The sequence below is a fragment of the Sphaeramia orbicularis genome, chromosome 10, assembly GCF_902148855.1.
Source record: "Sphaeramia orbicularis chromosome 10, fSphaOr1.1, whole genome shotgun sequence".
NCBI lineage: Eukaryota > Metazoa > Chordata > Actinopteri > Kurtiformes > Apogonidae > Sphaeramia > Sphaeramia orbicularis.
This window is the reverse complement of record NC_043966.1, coordinates 28,334,840-28,351,562: the sequence shown is the minus strand read 5'-3', so window position 1 is coordinate 28,351,562 and position 16,723 is coordinate 28,334,840. Positions and strand designations below refer to the sequence as shown.

General features: G+C 36.9%; 1 protein-coding gene across 9 annotated transcripts in view; it reads left to right on the top strand.

Moving 5' to 3' along the window:
• Window positions 1-16,723, top strand: part of LOC115427645 (protocadherin alpha-C2-like) — a 159,913-nt gene that overhangs the window by 26,667 nt on the left and 116,523 nt on the right. The window contains exon 1 of one of the 9 annotated variants that reach the window (XM_030146283.1): window positions 553-3,028. The exons of 6 other annotated variants lie outside the window; for them this stretch is intronic. In XM_030146283.1, the coding sequence (XP_030002143.1) occupies window positions 683-3,028 (2,346 nt within the window). In that variant the 5' untranslated portion in view covers window positions 553-682. Of the gene's footprint in view, window positions 1-552; window positions 3,029-3,427; window positions 5,901-16,723 lie in introns of those variants that run through there. 2 more of the 9 variants (XM_030146277.1, XM_030146273.1) reach the window with 2 other exon arrangements.

Here is a 16,723-nt window from a genome sequence, read left to right as displayed (position 1 = left end):
ATCATTCTTTCTCTAAAATATATAAATCGTGATATTTAACAAGGAGGATTCATTATATTATTATTATTTATATACCTCACTGTCTTTTTTATACCCACACAAAGAGAAACATTAAATTTAAATCGGGTTTTCTTAACTTTACCGTCAGCCTCTATAAGGAGTATGAATCTATTTGCCAACGCGCCTACATGCCGCTAAGTCGCTGTCCATGGTTCTGAAAGTATTTTGGAAACTCGAGCGTTTTTTTTTAACTAGTTTCACAACATGTAATCGATTGTCAGAATAATTGCAAGTGGACTTGTTCATATATAAGTTTTGTTTTTTGTTGTTTTTTTTTTAACATAATACGATATGCGACCCTTTTCATCTGTCTTTTTTATTTAATTCTTAAGTTATTGTTAAACGTATCAGTCTTTTTATTTTTAGTTGAAAACTGCAATAACGTTGTGGATCGCATGGTGTCAGTATGTTGGTAAAAGAGTGTCTCGAATTTTTTCCGTTCATCGTTTGGTCAAACCCTGGATTTTTTTCTATACGTGTTAAGGGCTTGAACAGGAACAACAGTCAGTATTTCCATCGTTTTATTTTCTATGGAGCACAGTTGGTAGAGTACTGAGGCAAATGATGACTTCCTAATTAAATAATAATAAATTATCTGGAATATCTATTTTTTCTTTTCACCATGGAATACACGCGGTGGACAAAGCGATGCAGATATATCGCATTCATGGTGGTTTTGGTAACGATTTGGAGCGAAGCTGCAGCGCAGATAAGGTATTCCATTTCTGAGGAGGTGAATATAGGGAGTGTTGTTGGAAATGTCGCAAAAGATTTGGGAATTGACAAGACCTCGCTGAAAGACAGAGAGTATCGCATTGTTGGTAGTTCAGCGGAGCCTCTCTTTCACCTCAACAAGGAAGACGGTATCTTGTACGTCAGCCGGAAAGTGGACAGAGAGGAGATCTGTGAACGAAGCAGCGCGTGTGTCATTAACCTTAAAACTGTGCTTGAAAACCCTCTGGAAATCCACTACGTGGTCATAGAGGTACTGGATGTAAACGATCATGCTCCCATTTTTTCAGAGAAAGAGAAACGATTGGAAATATCGGAATCAACGTTACCGGGAGCGAGGTTTCAGCTCCAACCTGCGCGTGATCCGGACAGTGGTCAGTTTTCGGTCCAGCAGTATAAACTAAGCCACACTGATCACTTTCGCTTGGAAGTTAAGGAGAGAGGTGAAGACCGTAAGATGCCATTTCTGATTTTACAGAAACAGTTAGACAGAGAAGCGATGAAAGAACACAGGCTGGTTCTGACGGCTGTTGATGGTGGGAAGCCACCGAAGTCTGGTACAACACAAATATTAATTAATGTACTAGATGTTAACGACAATTCTCCAGTTTTTACCCGAGATGTATATTCTGCCATTTTGCATGAAAACGCAGAACCTGGTACATTAGTTATTCAAGTGAATGCAACAGATTTGGATGAAGGCGCAAACAGTGAAATTATTTATTCATTTGGTGATGAAGTTGATATAAATGTGCAAAAACTTTTTTCCATTGACCCAGATACGGGCGAAATTAAAGTGACCGGTGTAATAGACTTTGAACAAAACAAAAACTTTGAAATTGACATCCAAGCTTCAGATAAGGGAAGTATACCGTTTTTAACATACAAAAATGTAATAATAAAAGTAATTGATCTTAATGATAATCCTCCAGAAATTGAAGTTACATCACTTTCTAAATCGGTCCCAGAGGACTCTAGAATCGGAACAACTGTAGCTCTGGTCAGTGTCAGTGATTTGGATTCAGGTCCTAATGGAAAAGTTTCCTGCTTTATCCGAGAGGACGTTCCTTTCGCTGTATCTCCATCTTTGCAAGATAATATGTATGCGATAGTGACCAAATCCCATCTGAACAGAGAGGAAAAGCCTTTTTATGATCTTACAATTGTAGCAAAGGACACCGGTGAGCCATCACTCTCATCTGAAAAGACAATAAGTGTTACAGTATCAGATGTAAACGATAACAGACCACAGTTTTCACTGAGTTCATATACTTTCTACATCACTGAAAATAATGACTTAACTTCCCCAGTGTTTTCAGTTCAGGCATCTGACCTTGATGAAGGTGATAATGCACATATTTCATATCACATTCCAAGAGACAGCAAAGGAGATAGTACTGGACTGTTCTTGAACATTAACTCTGAAAATGGGGATGTTATGCCACTGAAAAGTTTCGACTTTGAAACTCTGAAAACGTTTCAGTTCCAAGTTGTCGCCACAGATTCTGGAACTCCGTCACTGAGCAACAACGTGACAGTCAACGTGTTCATTCTGGATCAGAACGACAACGCTCCAGTCATTCTGTATCCACTCAGCTCCAACGGTTCTGCTGAAGGTGTGGAGGAGATTCCACGGAATGTCCACGCAGGACACTTGGTGACTAAAGTCAGAGCCTATGATGCTGATATAGGATATAACGGCTGGTTACTGTTTTCACTGCAGGAAGTTACTGACCACAGTCTGTTTGGTTTGGACCGCTACACAGGACAGATCAGAACACTTCGCTCATTCACAGAAACAGACGAGGCTGAGCACAGACTGGTCATACTGGTCAAAGACAATGGGAACGTTTCACTGTCAGCAACAGCTACTGTGGTTGTCAAAGTTGTGGAGCCAAAGGAGGCTTTTGCAGCTTCTGATGTTAAAAGTCCAGCAAAGGATGATGACAGTAATGTGACTTTTTATCTGATGATAACTTTGGGCTCAGTTTCAGCACTTTTTATCATCAGTATCATTGTGCTGATTTCAATGCAGTGCTCCAAAACCCCAGACTATACATCTAAATATTTAGAAGATAAAAATTATGATGGGACACTGTGTCACAGCATCCAGTACAGATCTGGAGACAAACGGTACATGTTGGTTGGACCCAGAATGAGTATAGGATCTACTATAGTCCCTGGAAGCCATGCGAATACACTAGTACTGCCTGATAGGAGGAGAAGATCTGAGGAGGTAAGCAAGGTCCATTTTAGTACATTTTATAGTTCGAAATAAAAGGAGTAAGAAAAGAAAAGTAAGAAGAGAAAAAAAAAAGTTCTTAGTCCTAATTTATTCGAGCACTGATGAACTACTACTGATAACTATAATTAAAATACAGTTTTTTTGTTTGTTTTTTTTTTTTAATCTCCATTATTATTCTTGCATCATTATCAGATTTTGAGTGTTTTACCAGCACAAATGGTAACTGAAAAGATGATTTTGTCGATGAAACTGTACAATGCTTGCACTGTAATGCCAACTCGCATGGTGTCACTGCTTGTGAAAATGAGCGACTCTCCAACACGTCAGTAGTTTATACATCCCTGGTTTTATTTCTTCCATGGCTGTAGTTTAGTGGCACTCTACGCTTTGGGGCGACGGCTTCAGACCTGTGACAGCTCTACTCACATTTTTTCCGCAAAATGTGTGTTTTTGTGTGGACTCATATTTGAATTTTCACCTTTTTCCTCCTATGGTTGTTGTTAATTCATCCAATATGGCACAGCCAAGATGCAACGCATGGCTGCAGCGCATGGTCGTCCTTATTGTTTCTTTGGGTGCTACTTTGAATTTGACTTCGGCACAGCTACGATACTCTATTAACGAAGAGCTTGCGGAGGGGACTGTTGTTGGGAATATTGCTAAAGATCTCGGTTTGGATGTCAGTGCTTTGAAGACTAGAGGATTTCGTATCGTTTCTGGACCGACTGAAGCCCTTTTTCAGCTCAGCCATGACGGTATTTTGCACGTTAAGGAAAAAATCGACAGAGAAGAAGTATGTGTCCGTATCAAAACGTGTATTGTCAACGTAAAGACGGTTCTGGAGAATCCATTAGAGGTGCATTATGTCTCCATTGAGGTTTTGGATATAAACGACCACTCTCCAACCTTTCCCGAAAATGAAACGCTATTAGAAATATCCGAATCTGCTTTACCAGGGGCGCGATTTCAACTACAGGGCGCCCGTGATCCAGATAGTGACACTTACGCGATTCACATGTATAAGCTCAGTCAAAATGACCATTTCCGGCTGGAGGTTAAGGATAGAGGAGAGGATGGGAAAATTCCTGTTTTGTATTTACATAAACCGCTGGACAAAGAAACTGCACGAAATCATAGATTACTGCTGACAGCCATTGATGGAGGAAAGCCCGCCAGATCAGGAATCACAGAAATACTTATCAATGTTTTGGATGTAAATGACAACATGCCAATTTTTACCAAAGACTCATATTCTGCAAGGCTTAATGAAAATTCACCAATTGGCACCACTGTTCTGCAAGTAAACGCCACAGATTTAGATGATGGTTTAAATGGAGAAGTGGTTTATTCATTCGGAAATAGCGTTAATAGCAAATTACGCAAACTGTTTGAAGTTGATGCAAATACTGGTGAAATTATTGTAAAAGGATCGATTGATTTTGAAACTAAAGACAGATATGACATTGATATTAAAGCTTCAGATAAAGGACAAGTACCCTTAGCAACAGAAAAAACTGTTACTATAACCATTGTAGATCTGAATGACAATGCACCTGAGATTGAGGTGACATCATTTTCAAGTGCAATCCCAGAGGACTCCAAACCTGGAACAACAGTAGCATTGATAAGTGTAAATGATAATGATTCAGGTGTAAATGGAAAGGTAATCTGTTATATAAGTGAGGATGTGCCTTTTACATTAACACCATCTTTACAACATAATATGTATTCTATAGTAACTAAATCTCTGCTAGATAGAGAGCATGAGTCCAAGTATGATGTAACAATAGTTTGTAAGGATGCTGGTGAACCATCTTTATCATCTCAGAAGACAATAACTGTGACTGTGTCAGACATTAATGACAACAGTCCAGAGTTTTCAACAAATCCTTACACTTTCTATATTACTGAGAACAATGTTGCAGGGGCTTCCTTGTTTTCACTGAGTGCTTATGACTGTGATGAGGGTGATAATGCTCTCATATCATACAAGATAGTGAGGAATGGGGATGAACAAAAGAGAGTTACGTCATTTTTAAATGTAAACTCTGAGAATGGAGGCATTTCTGCACTGAAAAGTTTCGACTTCGAAACTCTGAAAACTTTTCAGTTCCAAGTTGTTGCCACAGATTCTGGAACTCCGTCACTGAGCAACAACGTGACAGTGAACGTGTTCATTCTGGATCAGAACGACAACGCTCCAGTCATTCTGTATCCACTCAGCTCCAACGGTTCTGCTGAAGGTGTGGAGGAGATTCCACGGAATGTCAACGCAGGACACTTGGTGACTAAAGTCAGAGCCTATGATGCTGATATAGGATATAACGGCTGGTTACTGTTTTCACTGCAGGAAGTTACTGACCACAGTCTGTTTGGTTTGGACCGCTACACAGGACAGATCAGAACACTTCGCTCATTCACAGAAACAGACGAGGCTGAGCACAAACTGGTCATACTGGTCAAAGACAATGGGAACGTTTCACTGTCAGCAACAGCTACTGTGGTTGTCAAAGTTGTGGAGCCAAAGGAGGCTTTTGCAGCTTCTGATGTGAAAAGTGCATCAAAGGATGATGACAGTAATGTGACTTTTTATCTGATGATAACTTTGGGCTCAGTTTCAGCACTTTTTATCATCAGCATCATTGTTCTTATTGCAATGCAGTGCTCCAAGTCCACAGACTATACATCTAAATATTTAGAGGATAAAAATTATGATGGGACACTGTGTCACAGCATTCAGTACAGATCTGGAGACAAACGGTACATGTTGGTTGGACCCAGAATGAGTATAGGATCTACTATGGTCCCTGGAAGCCATGCAAACACACTAGTACTGCCTGATAGAAGGAAAACATCTCAAGAGGTAAGAAAGGTCAATTTCAGTACACTTTGTTGTTCTAAGTAAACATGATACATATGTTCTGCATCAGCTCTATTATTCAAATAAACTAGAATATGAAATCCATAGCTGATGACATGATTTAAATGGTTTACATGTCTGCTTTTACAATCACGCCAGACTTCAAATAGTCAGCAGATTTCACAGTGGTTTGCAGTTTAAATGGTGTGTGGTTTAATAATGCGTCCTTTGGTATCCAGACAGACTAAGCTTCTTTTTTTTTTCCTCCTTTGCTGGTGTGTATGTCTAGTTCATCGTTCAGGAGATTTGACTTTAGCTCTCAACAATTTGTGATCACTGCTCTGATGAACCGTCAACTATGTAATATACAGTAGGTCACAAACTGGCTTTGAACCATAGAAGTATAAGGACAGTTAATTCAGTTTGTTTTGCCTCAGTCTTTCTAGGTCTTTGTGTTGTGTACTAAAGCACCAAAAGTCTAATCTACACAGTTTGAAGAGGAATGCACATTTCTTGCTTGTGTTGTATTTAGGTGACTCCAACTAATCTGTATTATACACTGTAGGTTTTGTGAAGTAAGTAAATATGAACATAAGAAAGAAAAAACACTGTTGGTATATAATGATTGATATTTGATTTTATGTCAAAAGTGGGGTTTGTGGATTTACAAACTACACAGCATAAAATAATTGTTCTTTCTTTATTTCATATGTATAATGAGAATGACCGACTAACAGAGTTATTTGAGGTCTGTGCTGAGGTGATTCAGTTGGCCATGAATGGATGGAGCTTCTGCAGAAAGGGGAGAGGGAGCCTGCAGCTGGTGTGCTGTGACTCATAATGTACAGCCTATAAGGTGGGCTTTGGACATTTTGTTTTAGCGGAAATCCTTATTTACTAGAAGACTGCAAACATACAATATTTGATTTGTTAGACTTAATGTGCTTTTAATTCTTTCTTTTTTTTTTAAAATGTCACATAATGATGCAAAATACAAGCTAGTGTATGTACCCTATGTGTCTATATGTATCCTGTATATTTCTATGAGCGTCTGTCTCATCCCTTTTGAAAATAGGTCATATTTTATCACATGTGCGAAGGCCTGCATGCTAGGCTTCTGGGCTGATTCTCTGTTGAACACTGTGTGTTGCCAATAGCAACGCATAGGGAGATCCACCTCTCTGAATTTACTGGTTTCCACAGACTAGTATGCACTCAGCGGTCTTAGCAACAGCAGCAGAAGAGGATGAGGGAAGGATAGAGAGAGCTGTAGAGGAGGGGGAAGGGAAGGGAAATGGCTTTTGTTCCGCTATCTCACAATATTTAATGAAAATGTGTTTATTTAGATTGAAACACATGGATTATGTCACTAAATCTCCATTGTAAATCACATAGCAGATGGTGCAGATACAGAAAAATGGTGAAGGCAGGACTAGTTGAGCTTCTAATTAGATATTTTATAGATGGGGATAATCTTTTCTCTCACAAACAACTAGGTCAACCATCAATATCCTACCTAGAAAACAACAGGCAAAAAAACATACTGCAGCTAACTTTTTCTTTCTTTTTTTTTTTTTTTTTTAAATCTCATGGTATAGTTTGACCCACTGAGAAGCATGTGAGTTTGAGGTGAAAGGCAGAGAGTGATGTGAATGTAGGCAGTGTAAGAGATCAGTTCAGTCATTCATGTGCCAGCAGCCCTGCATCCTGAAATAAAGACTGGACATGTTTTGTAACCTTTTCCTCTGTGTAGTTTCCTATATTCATTTGCTAAATTATTTTGAAATGATAACAACAAAATAACAATGATAAGATATTAAATGACAACACAGGCAAAATAAAAAATAAAAAAAAAAATAGGTGATTAACACAGATTACAAAACATCACTGTAAACCCACCAACATTGATACTACAAGACAGTAACTGAAATTAACAGGGCAGCCACGTGGTAAGATTCATCCTGGCAAGTGTTAACAGGTAATGATTCATGTATTTGTCTAAAATATGTGAATCAAAACCTCTACATATTCAGAATGGTCACAATAGTCCAGTCATGAACTTACACATCATGTATAAAGATTGTTTTTTTTTTTTTTTTTTTCATCTTTGATTCGAGTATAAATAACACAATAGCACTTGGGGGCGTGGCAGCTCTGCACTGGCTTTGTCTGTGTGCTTGACTGGCTTGACAGATCTGTGCAATTGTGTTTGCATACTGACACTCTGCACTAAAATCATTCACACTGCAGTGACCCTTGTTTTGTGTGTGTGGTCTTTGTTAAATGGGTGAGAGCATTTTTGCTTATTAAACTGTATCCTGAGTTGTTCGAAGAGAGATAAAAGGACAGAGTAAATGTCAGGGGGAGGGAGGGAGACAGCTGTTACAGTATGTATGTACTCTATGTACCAGTATTCCAGCAGACTGATGAAGAATTATGCAGCTGCTCTTCTGCATCAACACATATAAATAAACATGCTCCTGGGCATTATCTTTTTATTTGTGTTCTACATGTGCATATACTTTCTAACATTTTCTGTCGTCATCTCTTTCACCCTTTTCCTCACATTTTATATAAAATAAAATAAAATCTGTTATATTCCTTTTATTTTATACATATTGAATAGGACATATAGATATACAGAATATAGGGTTTTTTGTGTAGCTCCTTGCTGTATAATATCCTCTTTGTGGGAATATGTTCCATAAGTGGGAGGCTGTTTTGCCTTTTTCCAGATACAGGCAGTGTTTTGTTAACTACTTACAATTTATATTTGCATTGTGAGCTTTATAATATTGCTTTTGTTTGAAGCTGAAAATGTTCCAGGTTTACATTTGATATCAGTATTTATTTTTGGCTTGGATTAATTTTCTTTATATCCACAATTAAGAGTTTCCATTTACTGTGTTATAATAATAATAATAATAATAATAATAATAATAATAATAATAATAATAATAATAATAATTTCTTTAAGTGGGTAATTGAAATTTGCACAAAGTATCTTTTATTTCATTTATAATTATTAAGAATATGGTTCAAAAATATTATGGCTTTTCCATGTGGTCACTGGATGTGAATTGTTTATCTGTTGAATTTACAGAAAATGTGCAACATTGTGCTGTTGTTTGGATATGCATTGACCTACATTGGTGTATGAGAATTCGCTCAGATCACACATCCCAATTCTAAATCTGCTCTGTTCTGTTTCATTCTTCAACACGCTTTTCTTTCCTCTGTCTCCTCACCATCCTTACACTCTGTACTGATATCGCTCTCAGTTTTCCCCCGCCCCATCTATCCCCTCCCCCCCTTCTGCTCTTGGCCTCCTTTTCCCGCTTTTATGTCTGTCCTTCATTTGGTTCTTTCATATGCCAGCCCTCTCTCTCTTTCTCGCTATCATTTTCTGTGGTCTATCCTCCTTCGTTCTGCCACATGTGCCTCATGCCTGTGGGGTTGTGGCTGTGGATGCTACATGTGCTGTTGTGTGTCAGTAGGGCACACTAGCTCTTATTGCTCCAGCTTTGTTGGAGGATGGCGCCGCTCACATTGAGGTCAGCAGTGATAGTAATCTAATTTACTGTGCTGTGCAAAGCAAACAGCTTCTATCTTAATGTTCACACTTCATATGGAACACTTGTAGTCAGACTCACACACACACCTAATCCTCCTCACTGATATCTGCGTAGTGAGAGAACAGGAAAATGTAGAAAGAGGACGGCATGGTCTCTTGATGATAATATGACGTTGAGGAAAGACAAAACCCACAGTGAGACACTTAAATCAATCAAAACCTTGTGACAAAATTCAGAAGCCCTCTACTAAATGAAAATATCTCATATGGGCCTGGCCAAGCAAAGGTGAACATCAGGGTCAACTTATTTTTTCTCTAAAACAACATTTTTGATTACTCAACATGAAAGACATATATCTCTAGTTTCTAAAACTTTGTTTATTTAATTAGTACCTGAATTACAACTGGATATATAAGAAAATATGAGAATACAGTGTAAATAAAGAACAGTAAAGGTTGTAAATGAATGTATACAGCAGAAATTCAGAATGTAAATGTGTAAATAAATATGTTCAAAATATATGCCCGTGTCTAAACCTATATGTTACAATAGTCAAATGATATAAGGATTTTGAATGTTATTTATTCTAAAAAAAAAAAAAAACAGCAGAAAAATATGTATTAAATATAGTAATGAAACATATGTGACAAAGAAATAATTGTAAAAATTTGATCAATATCTTAATAAAATCTTAGATTATTATTCTGGTGCATCACACTGAACAAACACCTCACTACGTTACTTTTTTGGATTCTCTCTCCGTTACTATGAATTCATGTCTTTTAAAACTAAAATAAAAATTACATCAGTTTCATTTTTTGATATAATGTACTCTCATGTATCAAGAAAAGTGTGGTCTGCTAAATATTTGCACTTTCCTTGAGGAACAGCCCTTTTTGATATTCTTTCCAAACCTTGAATAATTGCTGTATATTTTTCCTCACTCCGTTACTTTGTCAATGATGATAAATTCATGTTTTTATTAAATATTTGGTTATTATTTCTTAATGGCATGCTAAAGTACTTGCTTAGACCTAGAATTTGAGCTATTATGGTTACTGCTAAATATTTTTTTAAGAACAGATATGGAATAATTAGTATTACTGCACAGTGCTTTCTCATTCTGTTACTCACTTGGCCAGGCCCATATATTATCACAATGTTCTTCTGATAGACGGAAAGTGTGCTTATGAAAAAAAAAAAAGCTTTGTTTTAAACACATTGCCAAAGAAAATGTTTCACAAGGGCAAACCCTCTGACAACTTTCAAAATTACCTAAACAATTAACCAACTAAAAAGAGTAATTATTTGAGTTTTTGGTAACACAACTGTGTATACCGAGTTGCTCATTCTGTGAAAATCTTGCACATGCATCCAATGCACGCTTTGGTTATTTGAGTAAAAAATGTTTTCATATTGTTAACTTCCTTTCACATACGTGTCTTCAGGCTAAGTCAGTTAATAGTCTGCTCACCTGATTCCATTTTCTGTAAATCATGCCTCTAAACTTCTTTTGTTCTCCTGGTTTAAAGTGACTTCACATACAATTAGATCTGGTGATCACCAAGATAAATTAGTATGTGTCTATGTGTGTGTGTGTGTGTGTGTGTGTGTGTGTGTGTACAGCCATACTGCATTATTTAAGAACGCTATGAGATATTTCCATCTGTGTCAGTGAAAAAAAGACGTTTCATAACTTTCAAAAGAGCTGACATGGTTGACTGTAAAACATTTTTATGAATTAAGGTAATGTGTTATTGTGAAAATATGAGGGTGACTATTATAATGTTGTGTTGATTCGTAGACAGATAAATAATTAATATCCAAAATGCTTTGTTAAATCGTGTGGTAGCTGCTTTCTAGAAGTGAACAGTTTTCTTTATGTGCTGATACTATCTGTACTGTGCCTGTGTGTTTGTGCATTTCTGCACAGCTGACCATTCAGGTGATGTGGTTTCTGTGAATCAGGAGGTGGTTATTGTCAGTGTCAGCAAGCACAGGGCTGCTGCAGTGCAGCGTACACTGTATTTAGTCATTAGGCTGTTTGTGTGGTGCACTACTTTGAATGCAGAGCGGCAGGAAAGTGTTAGACAAAACAGCTAAATATCACTTGTCTTTTAATTGTAATATATAAGTGTCTTGTGGTAGAACGTTTAATTTTTTTGATAATTTTGGATGTATCAGAGCAAAACAGATAAAGTCACCATCAGTGGGCATACATTTTCATTGTGGTCTGTATTAACAACTTTGGCTCAAGATGCGCTGGCACACTTTTCTTTTCTTTTGCTTTTGTCAACTGTGATAATGGGAAAAAACAAACTCTGAGACCAGACTATTTCAGTGCCATCACTGAGTATACTGCTTTGATGTGAATTGGCCCAAGCTATTTTTCAGTATATGGGTCAAATATGGTTTATCCATGGTTCAATGTGTGAGCTGGTCAAGTAGGTCTGATATTTAGTATTACTGCATTGATTCTCGTAAATCTTAACCCATAAGGACCCAGTGCTACTTTTGTGGCAGTTCCCAAAGGAATTTTTCTCTATTTTTAGCCTTTCTTAAGTGGTTTATCAACATTTATTCTCATATTATGTTCTGTATTTTGCAATTTTCAATGACAATCAGGTATTTTCTTATATTTAATGTGTTGATCATGTAGATGTTCATAAAAGCTCAAATTAAAGTTGAGGGTTATTATATCAAAAACAGACAAAATAGAACAAAAAGTGACTTTTTCAGTAAAATATACCATTAACTGAACATAAACCCAGTGTGTTCATCCACTGTCACTGATCAAACTCCATGGGTTTTACTGGTGAATCAATGTTGTAGAAGATGACGGTGTTTCCACAGTAACTACGGAGCCTCTGAACGTCCAAATGGGTCATATCTGATGACCATGAAAAGATGAAAAACTGTATTTTACACCAATTATTTATATGTATTGATAGGATTAACTGATCAACAGGCATTTAACTTTTTATATCAGTAAATTATTTTGGTTGCCAGTGGATGTTTGGGTCTTTATGGGTTAAGTAAAAATCTTTTTTCTTTTTTTTTTTAATAATAAGTCTTATCTATCTCAAGCCTGACATAGTGAGAGGAAGTCTGACCCCTTCCCAGTCCATCACTCAGTTATGTAAACCCTTAGTTTCATTACTTCTCAGTCCATTGACTCTTTGCTGGGTAGATGACTTCTATAGGTTTAAGTTTTATCAAGGCACCATCGCCTTTCTCCTTTAATAACACTGTACAAATGAACAGCATTTGCATGTGTCATTTTAAATCATTGTAGGATGATAGGAGCAGAGCTCAGTCTGCTATATCCCACTGATGAGTTTGCATGTTTCTTTTTTTTTTAAATAAATCAATGTGTTACTGTTACAATATTTAAATAATAAGCATATAAATACTGTAATATGCATATATATGAATCTGTCTAATATAAAAGTTAAAGCTGGTAACACAGTACAGTTCAGTTAACTGTGTGCTATATTTAAATAGGCTTTTTTCTCAGAATCAACAGAGCTCAAAACAGATGTAAGTCTGCACTGCTCTTGTTTGGCATCAGTGCTCATACAGCCACAACATCTGCTGCTATGCTTAGGTCATCACTCTGTGCCTGAAGGATTGAACTGACAGAGGGGCTAGCACAAGGCTGCACAGCCTGCCATAATGTGCAAAAGACGTCACAGTTGGTTGAAAGATGACTGGATACGTGCCCTGTTGAAAAGCATGTAACAGACAATATTCAAAAGGTTGTAATCTTTTATTGAAATAATGTATAAATTAGAGGGGGAAATCCGGAGTAAGCTGGACATTGAATGGAGCCTTCATAAGAGGATTCCCGTCTTACAGCAGGATCTTTGCTCTGCTTAATATGGGGTAGACTGGGTATACTGCTACAATTGCCATAAACTTGTCTGATTAACGCTGTATGTTGTGTTCGTTTGTGGTTATGCTCGGGTGGGATCAGATGGTGGCTGTGGGATGGATACAGACTGTAGCTGCAGGGTTCTTTTTCCCCCTGTGGCTACTGGCCTGTACCAAGTGCTGCTGCAAAGCATCCTGGGTAATTATTTATCCTTTTTTTAGCAACTGGATTTTTATTTCATGGCTTCCTGTCTGCGTATATATAACAAAGAAGCAGCCAAAGTGTAGTAAACCTTATCTGATCATAGTCACAACACATGATTGTTAACCTCTTTATCATTTAGCATTACACAGCTATAAATAAGTACAGCCATAAATGCATCAAACATGCTGTGTATTTTTATAGATGTTTTATCATATAAGTAGCCTTTATTATAATAGTCTAATGCAGTGTTCACAGAGTAGCTTGCTTACAGCTGGTGGGATGCTCTTTGTTTATAGGATTCATGTTTAAGACAAAGTGTCTATTACTGCAGGTCACTGCAATCAGAGGAAAACAATCAAAAGTAGTTTTAACATTTATTTTAATGAAACAGTAATAATCAGCCAATCAGTGAAGCTTGATGATGATGATGATGATGATGATGATGATGATGATTATCATCATCATTATTATTATTATTATTAGTAGTAGTAGTAGTAGTAGTGGTAGGACTTTGATTTTCCTTAAAACATTTATACATAAAAAATAAAATTATCAAAAATATAGGAGTAAAGCAATAATCTAACTGATCAACACAGAAGTTTTGACACTCCTTACATGTAAATTATTGATCTGTAGTCTCTTGGGACTGTGCAGTGAGTCATTCTAATGCCAGTTGTGTATTTTAAATACTTATACAGATATACAGAAAGAAACCCAGACAATGACAAGAACATATTTTATCATTATTATTATCATTTAACTGAAAGTTTTGTGGTACATTCTGGTGATCATCGTGAGCGTTAATCAGTGGGCAGTTCTGTGCAGTGGGTGACTCAAGTCATCCCACATTTATTTTGCACACATTGCACTACTGTGTCTATTTTTAGGTGGGCCATCTGCCATAAAACAAAAACAAGGAAAATCCACAATTTAGCCCTCTCAGGTTTGGGGTTACATTTTTCTGTCAAGGTAAACACAGACTCAGATCTGTGATATCTGGTAGTCACACAGGCTCTGGTTGTATGTGTTTATACTGTAAGTGTGTAAACTGCTAAATATTCCTCCATGTTTCCCGCCATCTTATCTAGTGGGTGAAGTATATGAATAAAACAAAGAGACATGGGTGTGGAAGATGAGTGTTAATGCTGTAAGCCTGACTCATATCCCACTCTCTCCTCCCACCGACCAGCTCGCTCCTTTCCTCTGTCTTTGTTCTCATTATCGCTTCTGCTCTTTCCTCCAGCCTTGAGTGTCTCTCCCTCATCACTACATCTTACTGTTATATCCTTTTTCTTCTAGTTTCATCAAGCTTTGTGATTTTATATCTTTTCATTGCCTTACACAAAGAGTCTCCTTCACTGATTTTCTTCAACCCTCCTCTCCCCCTCCTACGCATCCTTATTTTTTGTCTGGTTGACTCTCTCTTATGCCCCCTCCTGTCTCTCTATGAGACTGCACACTGATAGAAAATGGCTGACAAATTTTAGAAGCTAGGTTACACCGTCCTTCTTTCAGTCCTTCGTGTTTGAGAGCCTTATTCTTAGTTAATGTTTAAGTTGCAGTAGCTTTATGCTGTAGTGCTTATGCCATCATGTTACCCCATGCTTCCTCTTTTTCATTTTGTTGGCCACATAGACAGCCTCTCCTCTCCTCTCCTCTCCTCTCCTCTCCTCTCTTTTTTTTTTTAATCTGTCTTTAGAAACTGGAGCTGAATAATTTCCTTTTTCTCTCAGCTTTACATCTGCAGCAGAGGTAGATAATTGTGAGTTAGTTAAAGAAAGACTAAAGCTGAGCCACAGACAGAGGAATCAGAACCTACATTTACAAGTCTCTACATTTTACTGGAGTGATGAACACCACACTGCAAAAATCAAAATCTTACCAAGTGTATTTTTCTCATTTGTAGTCAGAATATCTCATCACACCTAAAATAAAACATGATCACTTAAAGAGTAACTTGTGAGACATATGAACTTATAGATCTTGAAAATCTTATTTCAAGAAATCTTACCAAGATAATTTTCACTTGTTCCATTGGCAGATTTTTTTTTTTTTTTGCTTAATTCAAGATTTTATTTTATTTTATTTTATTTTATTTTTTTTTTTTGCTTAATTCAAGCAAAAAAATCTGCCAATGGAACAAGTAAAAATTATCTTGGTAGGATTTTTTGAAATAAGATTTTCTAGAGCTATAGTCTAAAAATAAGTTCTTATATCTCACTTACAAGTTACTGTTTAGGTGATTATGTCTTATTTTAGGTGGGATGAGATATTTTGACAAGAAATGAGAAAAATACACTTGGTAAGATTTTGATTTTTGCAGTGCATTTTTCGAATAGATATGGATATAACCTCCTAAGACCCAGGAAAGTAAAAAGTTTTGACTGTTTTACATTAAATACTTGTCTTGAATGGGAACAGCATGGTATAACACCTTTTCCAGATACATTTGAATTTGTTTCTATGCAATGTCCTTTGCAGTGGACAGCTTTTCATTATTTTTTTAACCTCCTAAGACCCATCTATGGGTTTTCTCTCCACATTTGTGGACAAGAGTTTCACAACTTTATACCAAGAAAAAAAAAAAAAAAAAAAGAGAAAAGACAACTGTCCACCACAAAGGACATTCCATAAAATTTTTAAAAACTGCATCTGAAAAAAAGTGTTGCATCATGATGTTTCCAATATAGGCATGTATTCAATAAAAAAAAAAACAAAAAAAAAGCTTGTACTTTGCTGACATTTCCTGGGTCTTAGGAGGTTAAAGTAAAGCTGTGAAACTCTTGTCCCCTACACAGGACAAAAATGCATCGCTTGGTCTCAGGTCATTTGTTGTTTTGATAATGGTGATGAAGAATGCAACCTCACATATTAGTCTAAACCCTTTCACAGGTGTTCAGTGGAGTTAAGACCTGGTGGATATGAAGGCCATAGCATGTGATTTACACAATTTTCATACACTTCAAACTATTCACTGAGCCCTTGTGCCCTAGGGATAAAAACATTGCCACCCTGAGAGAGAGATCACTCCTTTCCGGTTTTTATGCATGTATTTCAACCCAAAAAGTGGATTTGTTTAGAGTCAGACAGATGTTTTAGTTCTATGGATTGCTATCTAACTGCTAATATTGCTTTACTTAATACTATGGTCGTTGGCTTTCACTTACATTTTG